Below are 19,060 nucleotides of genomic sequence, written 5' to 3'. Positions count from 1 at the left end.
AGAAATTTTCAATAAAAAATCACAAAGAGATGACGATGAAAATATTAAATATTTATATACCTCTTGCTACATACGTTGCTGGAGTAAGCAACTGAGCGACAAACTGTCCTACTACTTATTGAATAACAGTCGCTAAACTTGTAGAGCGATAAAAACAAAATGGAGCGTACGGTATTTAAAATATATTCAGGTTTAAAAAAAATTTTCTTGATGTTATATAAGAAAACATTACTTAAAATATTGAACATAAAGTTAAATTCATTTTTAAGAATTATTAAAATTACTTTAATAAAAGTTATTTGATGATTTATAATTGAATATAGAAATTTCTTTGGCAGATTTGCAATCTTAATTGATACTTCAGTTAATTCATTTATACTTGAATGGTTTGCGAAGAGAATTGCATATAATAAATAAAATTAAAACATTTAAGTATTTTTATGGAAAAATTTTAATTTTTTGAATGCATATTAGGAGAACTTGATTCAAAACGTGAAAATCACTTTTTGTATGTTAAGAAATGGAATGATATTGAAATACTGAAGTGTATTTGATTTATTAAATTTATCAGAGGTAACTGCCTACTAACACTAAAAGTTTCAGTTTATTAACGAATAATGAGGCAGACAAATGTTGAGCAGCAGTTCGAATGAGGCAGGTTTGTTGTCTTCGGTCATATTTACAGCAGAGCTGCCGGCACTTTGCCAATTCAAACTTCAAGCCCGCTTGCCAGTCACTTGAATAGTAGTTGTGTAGGAGTTTTACTGTCATTTATTATTGCATAATTCAGATGTTATTGTTGCATGCTTTAAATTATTGAAAGTGAATATTGTTACACTTTCAAAATACACTGCATGGTCGAAAATCTTGTGGAGACATTCGGGTAATACTGAAACTAGTCTGTATAGCTGCTTATTTTTGTTTTATTTGTTCTTGCTTCCATGTAGTTATGTGTTAATACTATGTAATAATGCATATTTCAAAACAATCATTTAAGTGAAATTGTGTTTTATTTATTGTAGCACTTTGATGACGATGATCATTTGCACAATAAGTTTCAATATCATTATTCTGTATTGCAAATTTACAATAATGTTTCACTGTTAATTATTCGAAGTATTTTTAATGAAAAGAAAATAAAATAATACTTACATAGCCATCTTCACCTGCCTTTATTGTAAATATATATTTTGTAAAATGTATGCGTTCGATCTAAAATGAACGGATTTTAGTATTTCACTTAAAACAAAAAGATGCGCAGCAGTATTTTTTTCATTTATTTTTCATCTATTGTGGTAAGATAATACGTGCTGCAAATACAACTTTTATTTTATAGTAAGTTATTTAGATGGCTTGGAAAATATTTGCCCCAGTAGACCATCAGTATTCTTTTGTAATTGGTCGAGATATGTCAAAAGAATGTGGGAAATCAGTAGTTCAGGATTTTTTAAATTCCTCAAATAACCAAACAATCTTACCCGAAGAGTATATGCCTTGGTCAATAGAAGTAAAAGGATATTGTCAAGGCAAATACTTTGGTTATCAGCGAATTACATGCCTAGGTTTCTTGGTAATCTCTAATAAAGAAAATGCCCATTCAGATGTCATACTTACCACGGCTAGTTGTCTTTTCAAGTGCATGCAGATTTCTTTCTTGTAAAACTTTTCACATATTGAATATTTAGGGAAACGAACTGCATTCGCTTTCATATTTTCAATCCAGTAAACAATGAAACAGTTAATGTAGCATTTTTTACGACAATGGCCAAATCATTCAAAGGAATGGATCACGATATAGCTTTATTATTTTTGCAAAGCCCGATTCAATTTAGCCGAAGAACATGGCCAATTTGTTTTTCAAGCATGATCAATTCAATAGCTGATTTCATGGATGACTGTATTTTTATTAGAAGAGTTCTATGGAAAAGTGGGATCTTGTTTAAATTCACTGTTGAATTCCTTATGCATAGCAACTTTTAGATCGTAAAAAGGCCATTTCAGTCAAACGTTGGCCAATTGGAAAATGTGAAGAATCGCAAAGCGGCGCAAAAACAATTTGCACTGAAGAAATGGCGGATAATGATTCTGAATTACAACTCATGGAAAGTTCTTTCTTTACAAATTGAAATTTAAACAGCCATCTGCTGTCACTTTAGCTATACGTTATAAAGCATTTGAGCTGCATTCTGATTTATGATGTACAAGTAATTGTGTTTAGGGAGATGGAGAAGCAGTTATGTGCAGGAAAGACCGTCGTTGGTTTCTGAAAAGCGTAGGCGGTACTTCATTGAGTGCTGATAAAAGCATGGTTAAAGTTTTTTCAAACGTCGACCATTTAGAAAAAGAAATAACGGATAGTGTGATTTATCATTCCGAAAACAGTTAAACTTTTAATGATTCACTTTACACCCTTATTAAATTTGAAGTAATTGTTTACATTTCTATCATTATCTTTCGAAAACAGTACTGAATGATGATAATTAGCAGCTATCCATAAAATTCACTGATTTAATGAAATGAATAGGAAATAAAATGAATACGTCTTAAACAGTTTACGATTTGCAGCAATGCAATAATAAAATTAATTTTTATAAACTTACGCTATTCATTTTGTATCAATAGGCGAATGCACTATGGTCGATGTTATTCCGTTATTCCTACTGCAAATAAGTAATAAGATAAAAGTTATACTTGGCAGTCACATGAAAGCTAGTCACGAGGGGTTTGCGACAGATGCTTGCTACTACAATCTGATAGGTCGTTGGTTTCCACTATTTTGTTGACTATTTTCTTTACTCCATGATTGGTGGACAGTTGTTTACTAAATGTATATAGAATCTACCCGACCATTATTGTGCGCTTAGCTGCCTAGTCGGGGTCGATATTCGTTGTATAAATAAATGTTTTTATTAATTAATCAGTTACCTTGTTTTAGGCCATGTTATGCAAACATGTAGTAATCAACTATATACCAATCGACTATCAATTTAAAATAACCAATATCGTAGCTAGAATTAACGACCAATCAAAAACTAGCATCGACCAACAACGTGTAAACCATTTGCAGATTATATGATAAACTGCAATTTCAGAATAAAAGAGTTTAACATGTAAAAGTATTAAATGAGTATTTTGAAGAAATTTTCTGTTTTTTACTGAAAAATAATTTCACGAAAATTTTCATTGATAATTTGGCGTTCAAGTATTAAATTTATTTTACTGTAGCAAATCATACTTTATCATCATTACCGTATAATTAGTAACATGAGTTTAGGTTTATAAATTAATTTAAAATTAAGTCCTAATTTTTTATTAAATTATTATTTGCATTTATCTACTTGAAATATTGTTCTAATCAGTAAGATTTATATTATTTAATCTTTAAAACATAAACTATTTTATGCTGCAAACACTTGATTTTTATTCTATGCATTTTGCATTTCATGAAAAATTTTGTAATGCTTTTTTAAATTTACGATTAACTTTTGCCAGTATGATTGATTATTAGATTTAAATCAAAGTAAGTGTACTAAAATGAATGTATGCATTTATATTAAATGAGTAATAAATGAATATGAAAATTGCAGCGTTTGCTCATATTTTGGTTATCAGAAGCAGATTCACATGTATGTTGCATAATTTTAAACAGCATAAATGTCTCGTAAAATCTAATAATTTTTTTAATGATAGTCAACATAATAAATCCTATCTATTTGATAATTTGAATTCACAAGTTAATATTTCCAGTTATTAAAATTTGGTTTTATTACATATAGACAATTTGTCTATGTGCAATCTGATTAAGAAATTTCCATCAACTAAATTTTCTTGATGATGGTTTTAAGTTATAAAAATTAATAAAAAATTTTAAAGTGGTTTCATTATGTTTATATGATTATTAAGTAAGTAATTATTTCTGTCACATCATTATAAAGATAAGCAGGTAAGTACTTGAACGTGCAACTACAGTATACGTTCAGTCAGTTCCAATTATTGTTGTACTTTATGTTGTTGTGAGTGTTATGTTTCTGTGAAGCAAACATTTTGTTGTACATTTATATCTATTTATTTTCAAAAAATGCAAAAATTGGAACTTGCATTGAAGCATTTGCACAAGAGAATTGAAATTCTTGCCGATGGAAAGAATTCTACTATCCGCATGCACGGTACGATATATTTGCGAAAGTTTTCTATTCTAATCTTTTCTGTTTTAGAATTGGGAGCATATCGAATTTTGCTACTGTGTTTTCTTGAGCGTAATCACTTCAATGACTTTTCATCTCTTATATTTTACCATTTAGGCCGACTGTTAAAGTTTGTTGATAGATTTAAGAAATATAAAAAATTTCTTTTACTTTTCAATTTAGAATTCCTGCGTCATGCAATCCTTTCAAACCTGACGTATCATCTGAAATGCATCATGCTGATTCCATATTGAAAGGGTAGATGATCTGATATAGAAACAGCTTGAATAAACTCTTAACGTAACATTCTTCGAAAATTAAATACATATTTTAGGTGCTCTGAAGAACTTGACAATGAATTACCTGAAGAAGGAAATATGACTGATAATATTTTTGTGAGTGATAAGTGTCGCAATGCTTTACTGCATCAAGCTGAACATTTGCGTGATTGCTTGCACACTAATATGAAGATGAACAATTCTTTCAGCGATGAAATGCATCTTGATGAAAAAAATGCTCATCTTTTGTGCATCATAAGTGGTAAGCTTTTAAATAATTTTTAGTTAATTACTTATTTAATTTTTTTTAATTAATGGCTTCAACTGAAAAAATTTTTTTTGAATTTAACCATATCATTTTCAATTTCATGAAAATATTGGTTGACTTGTTAATAACTTTCGTGAAGTAGAATTCTATCCATACCAATTGTAGTGTCAATGTAAAGTAATTTTTATGATGTTTCATTACATTAATTCTCAAACAGTATTAAATCACAGCTTATGGAGGAGGGCATAATGAAAAAATGAGACATTTAAAATCTTATTCAAAATTGTTTATTGATTTTCATGCAGGGTTTATTGTAAGGTAAATGATAATCAGGTTAGTATGATTCATGTAATTCATTGTAATAGATTTCTTTTATGTGGGCTGAATTGAACGTGCAATTTTACAAATCTTATGAGTTAAATTTATTTTATTAATAATAACAGTTTATTACTAACTGTATTTATCATATTGTTACCTTAGGCATTTCGAGTTCATTTCAAGAGCTGACTAATGAAAAAAATGGCATTACAGCAACTGTTTCCGATGTTACCGCTAATTCTGATTCTGTAGCGTCATCTAATGATTTACGAAAAAGTGGTGGGAAGCGGAAAACTGCTCAGCATGCTGAAGAAGAACCGTCATGTTTGGAGCGAAAGAGAGCGAAAATTCTGAATTTAAAGCAGCCTGTTAAAAACAAAAGAGCTGCTGATAATTTGGATCACCAGAATGCTTCTGATAATGCGAAATCATTGAAGACTACTAAATATGCAATTATGACTCGAAAACAGAATCGTGAAATTGGACAGTCTGCGCAAAAGAGCAGTAGTAAAGGGAACTCTTCTTCTGAGAATGAAAAAGATAAAATTACTGCTGTACCGAGAATGAATGTAACTCTGGAAATGAAGAAGAAGAAACGTAGGAAGAAGAAAGCGGGAAAAAGTAAAAATTCAAATAAAAAGGCGATTCCAACTTCTGCAAAACCGTTATCAACGGAAATACTGGAAGTGGGAAAGTCAGATTCCGCTGTCAGTCCCTTGGAAGATATTTCTGATAACAATAGAGTTACTGAAAATGAGTCACGAGCTAGTGAGTGCATTGTTTCTCCGGATCTGCTTCCATCAAATACTGATTCAGCATTACAAAATGAGTTACCTGAAAAGTTAGAGCAGCCACCTTTGCCATGTAATGTAGATTCTTCTGCTAATTGTGAAATTTCTCAGCAATCTGAGTATTCTGAAAGCATTATTCAGAAAGACAAGAATTCAGTTTTATTGTCAACAGAAAGTCCACAAAACACAGACTCTTCTAACACTGTTTTGGAATCAGCAATGGAGTTTGAGACGGTTCTTGAAAATGATTCAGTTTTTAAAGAATCTGAAAAATTAGACATTGTAAATGAACAAGCATCTGTTCCAGAAACTTCACCATCGATAGATGCACAGTCTGAACCTGCTCCATTGCAACATAGTACATCAATAGTGGAATGTTTAACCTCAGATGCTGCATCCTCTTCAATGATAAATGAGGGCAATTCTGAGCCTGTTGCAGCTGTCCAATCTTTATCAGGTTCATCTTCTTTCAGCACTTTAGAAATAATTGATCTTAGTTCTTATTCTGAAAGTGCTTCAGCATCAGATTCTGAGAAAAACATTGTAATTGACTTGACAGGTGATGATGAGGAATATATATGCAGTAATACACTATTCACAAATGCTGTCAACGAAACCAACAAAGAGACGAGCAAAATGAATACCGATGAAAATGAGCCCAAAGAAGTAGAAACTTTGCTACCTTCACCAAGTAAGTCTTTTCCATCAGCAGAAACTTCTTCAGCAGAACGTTTATATATTCTCATTTTGTTATTTTTGTTGATTACCTTTTTTTAGAAGCGGCTGCAGTTTGTGATAGAAATGAATTTGCTTCGACAGTAAACGGCAATTCATCTGATGTTAATGGTGATTTGAGAACAGAAGTCAACATTTCAGACAAGGAGCAAAATGCATTGGGAATTTCATCAGAAGCAGTTTTGGTGGAAAAGGTGCAAGTGTCTGCAGAGGAAGTGACTGCTCATGCTAAGGGTGGTGGTAATGCAGTGTTAAAAACCTCTGGAAATCAACCTCTATTATTTAAAAAGGTTGCTTTGTTGAAAACTGCGTTGCCTAAAATTGGACCGGATGGCAAACCTTTGATAATACGAAGTTATCGATTGTTGACGTCAAAATCTTCCGTGGGATGCGATAAATTAAGAAAAACCGCTGAATGTTCAGCAACTAATATACGCAAAAACGTTATGATAATTAAGAAGAACAGAGTTTGCGAAGGTAATGGAAAATTACTGCTACTACGTCAAAATGTACAAATGGATGGAGAGAAGAGAAATTTCAATGCAAATGGGCTGCGGCCTTTAGCTACGTTACGGGATTTGAAACGAGACCAAATGAGATTGTCACTGTTGATGGCTAAATTTAACAAGGTATGATGAGACATTATAATTGTAATTGTAATTAATTTATTAATTCATCACGATCAACTTTTAGGTGGGACGTGGTAACTTCAAAAATGATACTTTAAGTGCTTCCAATATTTCATTACCTTCGACATTGAAGTTGAATAGTACAAATAATGGTTTTTGTGAATCTTCCAGAGCAGCATCTACCATTCATAATGGAATGGTTGACAAAGCGAAAAAAAATGTTCAAGTGCTGACTTATGTTATCGATGACGCAGGTAGAAAGCATTATCGGATTCAATCGAGACCCTCATCCGTGCAGGTAGTTCCGAATGAAGCATCTTCTAGTGGAGCAGCAGTTTTGGATTCATCAAAACAGAGCCCTGAGACTCCGATAACTCTCATATAGGGAGTTTTATCGCGAAAACAGATTGGTTTGCAGATGAAGGTTAGCGGGCGACATTGTTGCAGTGATATCATCTCGTCAACTCTAACTGCTTTGATATATTGTAATTCGAATTCATTCTTCCGGTTTTATTTTGCAGAATTTTTATTCAATTTGTATTCAGTTGCTGTTATTTGAACTAAGCACTCGATGTATTATAGTTTAGCTCCTTAAAAATTACACTGAATCTTGTTGAGAAATATGTCAGTTTTAGCTTTCATCAGTAATTGTTGACCAAATAAATTTTTCATGATATTTTTTAAAAGAAAATGAAATGTAATGAATTTTAATTGTAGTACTGTAAAAAATGTAAACAGATATAATGTAAAGGTGAAGTAGGTGATTTATCATTTCATTTCATTTCATTTCACCTTGCATTTATCAATATATTATAAAAGTTTATTTAAAAATCGGCAAAGTATTAAAAAGAATGAAATTTTAATAATTTTATCAAAGACAAAACCCCTAGAAGACGGTGCAATTTCAAAATGCGCTTTTATCTACAGTATAAATTGATTTTCAAGTACAACTGCAAATTGGTATAAAAATTTAAACTTCTTGAAGTATAATTTTCATCAAATAGCAAAAAAACGCACAAGACAAATGAGTATATTTATTTATGCAGCACTGTATGAAGTTTGTGTTTTGAAGAATGCGAACTAAAAATTCAAAATTATCAAAACTGTTAATTTCATTAATAACGCAAATATAAAAAGTTTTCACTGGAAATTTGCTTAATTCGGTGTCATTATTTTAATTATTTTATAAAAAGTTGAATTGAAACATTTCTTCACCAATTATATAAAAAAGATAAATAGGTGTCAGAAAAATGATACAAATTTGTTGTAGTATGGTAATTTTTTGTAGTTCATTTGAAATTTTCAGTTTTATTCCCCGTGATCAACCGGATTGGACGGACGCGTTGCAGCGATTGTTGCTCATTGACTCAGTTTCAAGTGACTGTACGAATAAATTTTTTGTTCACCAAAACGACAACCGAGTTTGAAAATTACATTACCGCTGGAATCGGTTGGAAAATTTGCACGAGCTGACTTGGTTCGACTTTGCTCAACCGACTAGCTTGGCGTCGAATTCGTCTCCCTTATCTCGTCTTATCTGGTAAGTTTGTATGGTTTATTGTTTGTTTGCTTTGAATTTGGATGTTGTATATTTTCGATGATCGGTTCCTTTTTGACGTTGACTGAGTTGTTTGCGGAGAAAATGTCGAATCAGGCGCATTTTCTTCTTTTCATTTCACTTTGAAATTTATTTATTTGTTGTTTTTTAAATTTTTTCATCAAAAGATTGATGCTCTGTTTTGGTGATTGAGAAATTCATCGCTTCTTCTTTTCACTTTATCGCCTTATCGTCAAATGAAATTGCTTTGTCAAATTTTCACTTTCCACTTCCGTCTTCGCATAGTGGTGGAGTGATCTTTTCAAACGCCCAAGCATTTTCCGCTTTCAGTTGATGAAAATATTCATACACCACAGGTTGAAGTGTACGAGGTTGAAATGCCAAATTGCTACATGCAAAAAAATAGTGGTTTTTTTCTTGCATTATTAATCGATCATTTGATTTGTACATGAGCTTCAGTTTTCCACTGGCAGTTTTAGAGCAAAAAAACAAATGCGTTTTTTTTAATTCTCAATTTTCAAACTTTCTGCAGTGGTAATTTTTTTTTGTCGTAGTGTTGTTGTCGTCTGGTCGCGCGTGTTGGAGGGTTCATCGTTGGGTTATCGGTCTTAGACGTGTTTGCTCGTTCAATCTAGGCAAAGTTTTGTTTAACAGGAGACGCATGTTTGTCCTGCAGTCAGTCAATCAGTCAGTCTTGGTCTGACTGTCTGTCATATACCAGTCCTGGGCTGTGTACCCAACAACTGATAGCATCGGTTTACCTGTATGAAGTCGGACTGACTGACTGACTGACTGGTGCACATTTTTTGCATATGAAGCAAAAAGAAATTTATTTCTCAGCTAATAATGATCGCTCTTACTGTATGAATGGTTGATGAATAGTTGACTTGAGTTGAGTTGAGCTGGTTGAAATGTGAACCAAGAAAGTGGGAAAATTTTAACCGTGAAAACAATGTAGAAAATATTTCAAATGGAAAATTCATTTTTTGAAAAACAACTGCGTACAGTTAAATTTAAAAAGCAAAAAAATAATAGAAATAAAAAAATGAAAATATAAACAAACATTGAAGCATGTTCCTCATCATCGTGCTTATTACATTATATTGTATTATATTGAATCGGCGTGTGTAGTCGGTACCGGGTTTTGTCCGTATTCTAAGATGATCGTCGCACCGGGCAGCTGTCGTACGGGCACAAACGACGTTGCGTTGAATCGGACCATGCAGTTGGTGGTGGTGCTGGTGTTGGTTGCGGATTCTGGACAGTCGGTGGACAGAGCATGTTCACGCATTTGGACTGCATTTTCGTAAAACACGGGTCCCCTTATGCTTCCGTTGTTGTCCACGTTCAATTCCACGATCTGATTTTGCAAACTGTTGCCCAGGGTCTGAACCGTTGGTCCGCTTGTCCAGTCGCTCGTTTGCAGTCGCCGGTGGGCTTGTTCCATTAGCATCAGCTCGTTCTGTTGTTGCTGTTGTTGCTGCTGCTGCTGTTGTTGTTGTTGTTGCTGATGATGATGATGTTGCTGTTGTCGACCTTGAAATTTCACCAAACTCGCTTGCATGATCAAGCCGAAACTGCTGTTCAAAATCTCCACTCCACTTTGATGCTGCTGTGATACATCGCTTTGCCTCCTGGCAAGTGCCGCCGACGACGAGGCGTGCGCGAGTATATTCTCCAATTCATTGTTCCGGTTACTTGTACCTGAACGAAGAAATATGATAATTTCCAATCGACAAAAAAAGTATTGGCAAGAAAAATTTCCCATACTGATCAACGGCAAAGTGGTGGTGGCTGTGGTGGTGGTGGTGGTATCCTTTTGATAGTTATGTTGATTTTTTGGTTTGCGTTTTCTTGTCTGTATTCCATCTTTTTTCATTGAAAGTGGACGATTCACCTGAACAGAAATATGCAGTTCTATCAAACTGACCATCATCATCAAGTTTCATCTTACTCGATGCAATTTGAAATAAAGGCCGCACGCGTTGCAGACGGGATCTCCGTTCTGATTGCGGCGCCACAGTGTTGTCTGCATGGTTTGGCAATTGACGCAGACCAAGCCTTGACGTTTCGACGTTGTAGCCTGAAAATACAGTGGTAAAACAGAGGCATGAATATTATTAGAAAATGAGGCAAAAAAAGTAAGAGTAAAAGTATTTGTCCAGTATACAGTATAGCAACGTACAGTTTTGCGTGTGGTTTTGCTCGTATAATTGGTGATGATGCGTGAACAAGAAGAAGACGCTTGAGTGTTTTTGCCAACGCCAGACAGGAAGCAGCTGTCGCAAATGAGGGCCCCGGTGTCGGCTGTCGAATGCCACAGAGCAGATTGGAACGCACCGCAACGGCTGCAGTCGGTCGACGGCAGCGTGGCAAGCATCCCGCCGGAACATCCATAATCTGCATACGGCCCTGTAAAAAGCATACAGATTAATGTAATGTTGACGTCTGCTGGCAACAGAATGGTGTGGAACAGTCAGTAATTACCTCGGGCAAAGATTCGGGCGTTGGGCGCCGTTGGAGTGAACAGGGGTGGAGATTGGCCGCTGAAGTTCGGACTGAGGTGCAACATGCCGCCGTCGTTGTCGTACAACGGCCAAACGGTCAAACTTTCCCCTCCGACCATCGGGTGGTAGAGTGAAAGTGTTTGATTGGAGGCGTTGGCCGGCGGCGTCAGTGCGGGTGTGGCTGTCGTGTAGTAGCCGGCCTGTTGATGGGCCAAAGTGCCGCTGTTGGCCGCCACCGACCATGCACAGGGTAGCATCATTTTGCTTCGTGTCTCGTAGGCATTCGGATAATAGATCGGCGCCGAAGCGACGTTCGCTTGGCCTTCTGTTTCAATGCTAGCTTGAATCAGTTCGAAAGTGCCAGAAAAGCAGCCGGGTGTTTGTTGTATAGCCGGTTGTAAATCCGTGAACACATTTTGTTGAATTATACTGCTGTTGTCATTGGTGCGGATGATATTGTTGTTGTCGTTCTCCATGTTTTTGCTGTTGCTGTTGTCTTCGTTGATGATAGTCGTAGCCGGTGAGGTTGTGGCGTACAGTTGGTGAGCACAGGCGGTTCTAACCGAAGTACTTGCATGGTTGTAAGCGCTGGTCGACGGTGACCACTGTTGTGAATATTCGTTTGTCTGCTGCGCTGGAAGAATACTGTCTGCTGAACAACTGCTGGGTGTTTCTATTACCGTACCTCGGCATAAATATTGTTCACAGGGTTGAATGGTTGCGCGCAGTGGCCACTGGCCACTGGTTGGCGTATATTCAGGACTGCCGACGTAAATCAACGTTTCGCATGTATCTGCCGACTGAAAATCATCATTGGCATGATCGTTGTTGTCATCAGCATCAGCATCATCAGTATTGTTATTATTATTATTATTGTCATCTTGATCTTCTTCGTTGTCAGAGAATTCAGATTGGTTTGCCGTTGCATTCAGAGTTTGGGTCAAATTTAAATCAGGCGATAGAGGCTCTATGTCACTGCAAGAATCACTGCTGTTCGTTGACGTGATGAAATTGTGCTTCGTAGGTAGATTTTGGGACGGCGGCGACAGCGACGATCGACTCTGGTCACTCATTTCCAAATCAGTCTGCAATTTGAATAGATTATAAATGCATATTTTTGCTACATGCAGCAAATGAAAAATAAGCAAGAAAGTAAGCAGCTAAGCAAGCATGCATGCATGCAAGGGGGGCGGGCGAGCGAGAGAGCAAAATTTTTATTTGTTTATCAATATATAGAACTATCCGAACTGGGCTAGCCGAGCTGGGGCGTGTTTGTTGTGGCGGTCGGAGCGTAATTTGGCCGAGCCGCGCGAACTAACACTTAGCTAGCTGGTCGAGAATAATCTAGTCGGTAAAAAATTTGCATGTGCACCGCCGCTGGTGGTTATCAGTTGTTGGAAACAGGCGCGCTGCAGACGCTTTGACAGTGCGTTTGCGATGTAAAAATTGGACGTGCAAGCCGCTGCACAACAACCGACCTGGGGGCCAAGCAAGCAGGCGACGTTGGCGGCGCTTCACCTTTGCTCGCCCCTTTTGCCTCTCCTCCAAGCTCCTCAACTTTTTCCTCTTTTTTCTTTGTTGTTTCTTGTTCCAAAAGCTTTTTTGATCTCTGTCCCCACTGCAACACGTCACTTCCAACGAGCAGACTTTGACAAAAGTTGCTTCGAGCCAAGAAGGAGCTAATTAATTTGAAATTTTTTCCTTGGAAAATGTATAATTTGCCAATAAGTGAACAAAACAAACCAACACTTCAGCTGTGGGAAATTTTGTCGATGGAATTTTTTTACAATTAATTTTATGCAAAAGAAATTTCACCTTTATTAACTTATTTATGGGAAGACGTTAATTTTTCCGTAAGGAAGCGCTCGACTTGTAAAACAAACAAACAACAATTTTTTTTCTCGTTGACGCTAAACAGTAAGTCAAACAGGGCGATCGATACTAAGCTTTGGCCGCTTTTTCGTTGGCGTGGATTTTTCTTTTTCAAGGGAAAAATTTGATTCGTGAAAATTAATTTGCATATTTTGTACGCTGGTCAATTTTGAGAAGGAGAGAATGAGAATGAATTTTTCGTTCAGTTTTTCGAACGATGAAAATTTTCATCAGAATGAATTCATAGTAGAATGATGAAAAAGAAAGCGTTTACTTTATGGCAAATCTTGTAATTTATTGCTTTTCCAATGCTTTACGCAAACGAATCCTTCCGAAAATTTTCAACAACACACAGATGCACATTTCATCGATAATTTCCTCTCGATTATTATTATTATTATTCAAATTTGTGTCTTTTATACTTTTTTGTTTTTTGTTTTCACCACTTCTAATATCTTTTTATCTATTTCAACCTTAGTTATTTTATTTTATTTTTTTGCTTACTTGATCTATATCTAGAAGAGAAAAGTAACAAAACACCAATTTCGTTTCGCAGTTCTACTTATCTACTTAAATAAGTGATCGAGAAAAAATACAAATTTTATTCTACTATTGAAAATTGAATCAATTCTTTCTACCTTTGGTAATATTGTTGTTTATTATTGAAACAATTGAATTAATCTCTTTTAAATTAATTCTATTTTGATTCAACTGATCTGTGATGACAATTTCCATCAAAGGAACGGATTTTTATGTTGAAAACAAAAGATGAGCAGATTCATAAAAAATATGTTACAAATAAACCTGTTGAAGACGACAGTTTAAAAATTATGTGATTGAGAAGCTTGGATAATTGAAATTTTTGGGATAAAATAAATTTTTCTTTTCAACTTACTGTTGTCGAAACGCAGCTGGAACAATTCGGCTGTCCACATTGGGTATCGTCGTTTGGCCAGAGTTTGGTTTTCAGTGTAGACATTTTTGATCACAACGATCCGTATTGAGATTGAGACGTATGCGAAAATAATCACCAAGCTAATGCAGTAAATAATGTTCGACTGTACAGTCTCATTCTGGTACGGTAATTCAAGCTGAGCTTGGTTGTGAAAGCTACGATCTGAAAGTGACCAATCAAACAACGCCAAACTGTCACCAATTGTCGACGGTCGTCAACAATGCGTAATTGCCTATCCATGAGCAGGTTAATACATAATTGAGCCAAGAGCAAATTATTATTATTATTATTATTGTTGTTGTTGTTTGTGTGTAATTTCTTTTTCCGTCTTCCAAAATCACACAGCTATTGCTTTCAGTTGGGCTTTTCATTGTCACATCTTGCTGCTTAAAATTGGATATGATTTCAATGCATAAAAAATGGAACAAAATTAAAATATTTATAAAATGTATTGGTAAAGTGGAAAAGAAATAATCCATTTGGAGATGATGATACCGTTGCTGCAAGCGGTTCAACTGAACTAACATTCTCACTGAGCCCATGTTTGGCCATTTAAAAATGTTCTCGATACTGTCTTGATTAGATACTGGAGTTGTGCTTTGCTTATTCTTGTCTATTGTACATCATTGATTAGATATGCAAAAGATGCGTAGGTGAAAAAGATTAGCTGCAATGTTTCCATATTTTACTATTTGGAAAAATATTTCTGTTGTAGTTGTTGTGGTTGTGGTTGTTTCTTTGTTTTGTTTCGGTTTTGGTTATAGATATTTCTCAGGTCACCGGAAGCGCTAGATTAATTTCGGCCACACGTGCGTAATTGCATAATTGCACTGTTTCGGATAAGAATAAAAGCAATCACGCCATTTCCGGATCCACTTGAAACTTTTGATGTGGCTAATATTTTTTTTCTCTAAACTTGTTACTTTTCTTGCTCTTAAAACATTATCCGATCAGCATGCTTGCTTCGAATGCTCTGTAAGCTAGCGTGGGATGTGCACACTGTCAGCTTGTCTTGATTGAGGGTCTTGAGAATGATTAAGCTGGTTAAACACAGAAGGCGTCAAAATGAATTTATTTAGTTGGCATTTGAAGATGGCATGACAGCAATTTGTTAAATGCTTTATTTTCCTCCACTTGCAGCCATACAATTTGCATATTGCCATTTCTCTTGCATAAACTGTATATGTTTTTTTACTTTACGTATGCAGCTTCAAAATAATAATACATAATAAGTGAAATAGTAAAATTGATAGAATATTAATTTTGAAACATTGAAACAGTTTCGTGAAACTGATTCATGACAATTCCAATTATGAATTAATTATTATTAATTTTGTTCAGATATGAATTTATGAATATGAATCGAATAAAATAAATAAGCATTATCATTTACTTTATTTATTATTATTATATTTTTACAAACATATTTGATGGAAATTTAATGAATATTGTTGTTCATTGAATGTTCTGTTTGACTTTGCTTGCATACTTGCTTGTTGGTTCGTTGCTGTCGTAAGCGTAAAAGCATTTTTCATTAAAGCTGTGACGTTTGCAGAACTTACAAACACATCAAACAACTAGCCATCAGTGATGCCATCAATGTCAGATCTCTGTCAATTTACTCTTTATACAGTTTTCGCTAAATTTTACCTTTTCAATTATTGTTGACAGTTTTCTCTGAAACAGTTTTTCAATTCTATTCTATTGGCTTTAGTTGTTCCAATTAATGAATAATTTTTTTCTACACAGTAGACAAATTTTTCCTAGTACTTTTTGATTAGTTGTGAAGCATATAATCTTTTGCTTGTTAAAGTAATGCTAATGCTTCTTGTTGACGTGAATAGCTCAGAATTTTGTAGCAGTTTCACTAGTGAAAATGATTGATTTGAAAAATTTTTTTACAACACTGAAAATAATCTATGCATATTTGATTTAAAATTCTTTATTTTTCAAGTTTAATCATTAAAAATTTTTTTTTGTAAACTATTATATTTGTAAAGAAAAAAAAAGAACCAGCTAATCAGACGCAAAAAAATGAGACTTGCAAAAGTTTGTTTGTTATCAGGAAGATTATCAGATTATATCAATAATGAATTATTTTCATTGTTGTGTTTTGCCGGTATTTACTTTTCTTTGTAATGAAGCGGAAATGTATTTGCGAACAGATTTGACCTGTGTTTGATATTCCAAGAAGCCGCCACTTCCGCTCTTGATAACTCATGCCACCATTCATTTTTCCATTTGCATTCATTGTTACTTTTTTATGTCCATTTTTTCAACATACCAAGCAATGCTGATTGACATCGATGGAATGCAAATTTTGTTAGACAGTTTAAAATTATTAGAAATATTTATGAAAATAATCTCCTCTCTGTGAATTTATTCCAAATCAAGTGTTGCACTTTACAATTTAACGATATTTTTAATTATTTTGTTTAAATTAACTTTTAGCACAATATTGTTTTTTTCATTATAATTTGGAAATATGAAATTTCGACAGCTTATCGTCTGATTGTTCAGTCATTGGTTTGCACAATTTTCATTTGATCATTGCATCATTATTGAATTTTCATTTTATTAGTGGAAACTATTTTATTACTTCAGATGATTCTCACTTATGCATACATAAATGCGTATACAGGTGGGCATTGCTTCTTCTCAAACTTTGCTTATTGTTTATACACAACTGTTTGAATATCTTGCTAAACTAGGTCAGGGGGAACATGCGTTGCTTATTATGATAAACGCCAACCAACATTGATGGCTGAGCTAATAGGACGTATCTGTTGTCGTGCTTTATTTGTATGGTGAATGTTTTGAAAATTATTTTTGCCAAACAATATAGTCGAATGAAAAAAATCTGTGTAATTTATTGATGTTGTTTTTATATATGCTTTGAAATTTCAATTATGAAGCAGTTTTTTCAAGTAGATGATGATAATGTAATATGTTTATTCTTTTTTTATTAAGCAAAAATTGATAGATGTGATTGTATTATAAATAATAATACGACGAACTCATACTGTGTGGCCTGTTGGTCTAGTGGTATGATTCTCGCTTAGGGTGCGAGAGGTCCCGGGTTCAATTCCCGGACAGGCCCGTTTCTCTTTTCCCACTCGGAAACATTTTTAAATTCATACTCTTCAGTGGAGAAAAGCAGTAGATGGAAAATTGCCAAAAGCCAAACGAGAAAAAAAATTAAAAATCCATAAATATACAACCTTAGTAATTTCCTTCTAACTTTAACTAAACGAAAGACTGGTTACTGACTTGCAACGAAAGTTAACATTCAGTATTTGTTGAAGTGTTTACTAAATTTTATTTTAATTTCTTAGATTATAAAAATGTAAATTTTTAAGTAAAAGTATGCACATGCTTGAGAATTATTGTGATTTGTGATAGCAAGGTGCGTTTTAAAATTATATACGTATTTGTTTTTTGAATCCACTGATCGATGTTTGATTAGATTTGCACATTTGAGAAACTTCGTAATTTATTATTGAATTCTGAATATTGAATTTATCTGATAGATAAAGTTTGAATATTTTGAATTATTTTTTTTTACAATTTGCTTTTGAACCTATTGATCAGCAGGTGGCCTGTTGGTCCAGTGGTATGATTCTCGCTTTGGGTGCGAGAGGTCCCGGGTTCAATTCCCGGACAGGCCCTATTTTTTATCTCTTCGAACTTGTTTATGTACTTTTCGTCACGTTAGCAAACTGTTATTGGCTTTTACTTTCAGAATTTTCCAAGAAATATTCCAATTCTTTCCGCATAATTTTTTCAAAAGAGTAAATCTGTTACTTTTTTAAAAATAATATTACTTAACACTGATGGATCATTTATTCCACTAGTTGACAACAGTTCAATACCTTCATGCGAAACTTCTCAAGTATTTTTTTGGTTTTGATAACCATAAATTGAATATGTTCTCTTACTATTTGTGCAGCCTTCTCGTATTTCTATATTTTCAGGCAGTCTGCTGTTTTAAATAGGAAGAGTTATTTTTTTATCGTTTTAAGTTAGCGCATTCCAAATCTGAGAAGCTGAAATTTTGATTTGTGGAAATTGCTTTTTATTCGACAGAAAAAAATTTTCATGGGGCAAAATTACGTGTACATCATTATAAATAAATTATTCTACTAGGGAATAAAAGTTCAGACAAAACGGGCCTGTCCGGGAATTGAACCCGGGACCTCTCGCACCCTAAGCGAGAATCATACCACTAGACCAACAGGCCGCTGTTTACCTTTAATTACTAAATGGATTTCATTCTAAATAACAACTAAGATTAATTGCGTATATACGGTAAATTACAAGCATTTGCAGCTTTAATATTAAAATACTGTTGTTATTAAAATAAACTGTTCAACCAGTATGGTATTTCGATTTGCAACTATCTTGTTTGCATTGCTATTCTTATTATTGCTCGTAGTTACAGTCGTTCAGCAAGCAAGTCATACTGTATGTGAAGAACATCAGTATTGTTTTTGACAAATTTATTTTTCAAATTTTTACGGAATATAACATCAGAGTAGCATATAGACAGAGATTTGTTTTCGTAAAATCAAGTATCAAATTTCAGCTTTTTACCCATTGGTTTTGCATGAAAACTCTCAAGCTTTTTCTTCCTTTTAGCTGCTTCCCACGAAGGATGTATACTTTTCTTTTCTTCTGTCCCTCGATGTATCAATGTTTCTTTCTGTAACCTTAAAAATGTACATTTGATAAGGTTAAATTTTTCAAAAGTGGTGGCATATACAAACTTCGCTTTAGGCTTTAACATTACATCAGATGCATCATTTTTGGTAAAAGTACCACCGCTGAATAAATTCTCTGCAGAGGATAGTCCTTTTGCAATATTAGACAAAGATGTCTTAGAATTGGACTTATCAATTACAAAAAAGTCATCCAATTCTTCAGAATCTTCATCACTGCCTTCACTGAAATCAGACTGATTCGAAC

The 19,060-nt window shown here is 34.2% G+C and overlaps 5 protein-coding genes and 3 non-coding genes across 8 annotated transcripts; 4 read left to right on the top strand and 4 right to left on the bottom strand.

Moving 5' to 3' along the window:
* The first annotated feature begins 159 nt into the window (after positions 1 to 159).
* Positions 160 to 3,906, top strand: Tsp_03634 (hypothetical protein). The gene is made up of 8 exons (XM_003379936.1): positions 160 to 171; positions 1,349 to 1,635; positions 1,686 to 1,914; positions 1,981 to 2,106; positions 2,219 to 2,314; positions 2,936 to 3,052; positions 3,588 to 3,626; positions 3,874 to 3,906. The coding sequence occupies exons 1-8, from the start codon at positions 160 to 162 to the stop codon at positions 3,904 to 3,906; spliced, it is 939 nt and encodes a 312-aa protein (XP_003379984.1).
* A 172-nt stretch (positions 3,907 to 4,078) lies between these two features.
* On the top strand, positions 4,079 to 7,588 carry Tsp_03633 (hypothetical protein). The gene is made up of 8 exons (XM_003379935.1): positions 4,079 to 4,166; positions 4,215 to 4,314; positions 4,368 to 4,442; positions 4,519 to 4,710; positions 5,036 to 5,063; positions 5,174 to 6,569; positions 6,617 to 7,203; positions 7,268 to 7,588. The coding sequence occupies exons 1-8, from the start codon at positions 4,079 to 4,081 to the stop codon at positions 7,586 to 7,588; spliced, it is 2,787 nt and encodes a 928-aa protein (XP_003379983.1).
* Positions 7,589 to 9,869: 2,281 nt separating this feature from the next.
* On the bottom strand, positions 9,870 to 11,186 carry Tsp_03632 (zinc finger protein). Its single transcript, XM_003379934.1, has 2 exons — positions 10,716 to 11,186; positions 9,870 to 10,658 (listed from the first exon to the last, which is right to left on the bottom strand). The coding sequence occupies exons 1-2, from the start codon at positions 11,184 to 11,186 to the stop codon at positions 9,870 to 9,872; spliced, it is 1,260 nt and encodes a 419-aa protein (XP_003379982.1).
* Positions 11,187 to 12,655: 1,469 nt separating this feature from the next.
* On the bottom strand, positions 12,656 to 14,119 carry Tsp_03631 (hypothetical protein). Its single transcript, XM_003379933.1, has 3 exons — positions 14,036 to 14,119; positions 13,197 to 13,246; positions 12,656 to 12,947 (listed from the first exon to the last, which is right to left on the bottom strand). The coding sequence occupies exons 1-3, from the start codon at positions 14,117 to 14,119 to the stop codon at positions 12,656 to 12,658; spliced, it is 426 nt and encodes a 141-aa protein (XP_003379981.1).
* A 3,004-nt stretch (positions 14,120 to 17,123) lies between these two features.
* Positions 17,124 to 17,195, top strand: Tsp_03630. The gene has a single exon. It is a non-coding gene; the product is annotated as a tRNA-Pro (tRNA).
* Positions 17,196 to 17,691: 496 nt separating this feature from the next.
* On the top strand, positions 17,692 to 17,763 carry Tsp_03629. Its single transcript has one exon. It is a non-coding gene; the product is annotated as a tRNA-Pro (tRNA).
* Positions 17,764 to 18,263: 500 nt separating this feature from the next.
* Tsp_03628 lies at positions 18,264 to 18,335 on the bottom strand. The gene has a single exon. It is a non-coding gene; the product is annotated as a tRNA-Pro (tRNA).
* Positions 18,336 to 18,662: 327 nt separating this feature from the next.
* Positions 18,663 to 19,038, bottom strand: Tsp_03627a (serum response factor-binding protein 1; the record flags this gene model as incomplete). The annotated part of the gene is made up of 2 exons (XM_003379932.1): positions 18,663 to 18,804; positions 18,862 to 19,038. Coding segments are annotated over 2 exons (319 nt in total), but the record flags the coding sequence as incomplete, so codon positions are not given.
* Between the last annotated feature and the right edge of the window lie 22 nt (positions 19,039 to 19,060).

The sequence above is a fragment of the Trichinella spiralis genome (genome assembly GCF_000181795.1).
Source record: "Trichinella spiralis strain ISS 195 chromosome Unknown Scfld2, whole genome shotgun sequence".
Taxonomy (NCBI): Eukaryota; Metazoa; Nematoda; class Enoplea; order Trichinellida; family Trichinellidae; genus Trichinella; species Trichinella spiralis.
Note: the sequence above shows the minus strand (reverse complement) of the source record. Positions and strands in the feature narration are given on the sequence as shown.

Bases quoted from the DNA above. Each gene is read 5' to 3' on its own strand.
- Tsp_03631 (XM_003379933.1), bottom strand. From the start codon at position 14,119: ATGTCTACACTGAAAACCAAACTCTGGCCAAACGACGATACCCAATGT. The intron at 13,247-14,035 runs GTAAGTTGAAAA...CCCTTGAAAAAG, and splicing joins CCAGCTGCGTTTCGACAACA to AAAAATCCACGCCAACGAAA. The intron at 12,948-13,196 runs GTTTGACTTACT...CAAATTAATTAG, and splicing joins AGCTTAGTATCGATCGCCCT to CTCCTTCTTGGCTCGAAGCA.
- Tsp_03634 (XM_003379936.1), top strand. The intron at 1,636-1,685 runs GTGCATGCAGAT...TTGAATATTTAG, and splicing joins ACGGCTAGTTGTCTTTTCAA to GGAAACGAACTGCATTCGCT. The intron at 2,107-2,218 runs GTTCTTTCTTTA...AATTGTGTTTAG, and splicing joins TGAATTACAACTCATGGAAA to GGAGATGGAGAAGCAGTTAT.
- Tsp_03633 (XM_003379935.1), top strand. From the start codon at position 4,079: ATGCAAAAATTGGAACTTGCATTGAAGCATTTGCACAAGAGAATTGAA. The intron at 4,167-4,214 runs GTACGATATATT...TTTCTGTTTTAG, and splicing joins TTCTACTATCCGCATGCACG to AATTGGGAGCATATCGAATT. The intron at 4,443-4,518 runs GTAGATGATCTG...TACATATTTTAG, and splicing joins GCTGATTCCATATTGAAAGG to GTGCTCTGAAGAACTTGACA.
- Tsp_03632 (XM_003379934.1), bottom strand. From the start codon at position 11,186: ATGCTTTTTACAGGGCCGTATGCAGATTATGGATGTTCCGGCGGGATG. The intron at 10,659-10,715 runs GTAAGATGAAAC...ATTTCTGTTCAG, and splicing joins TTTATTTCAAATTGCATCGA to GTGAATCGTCCACTTTCAAT.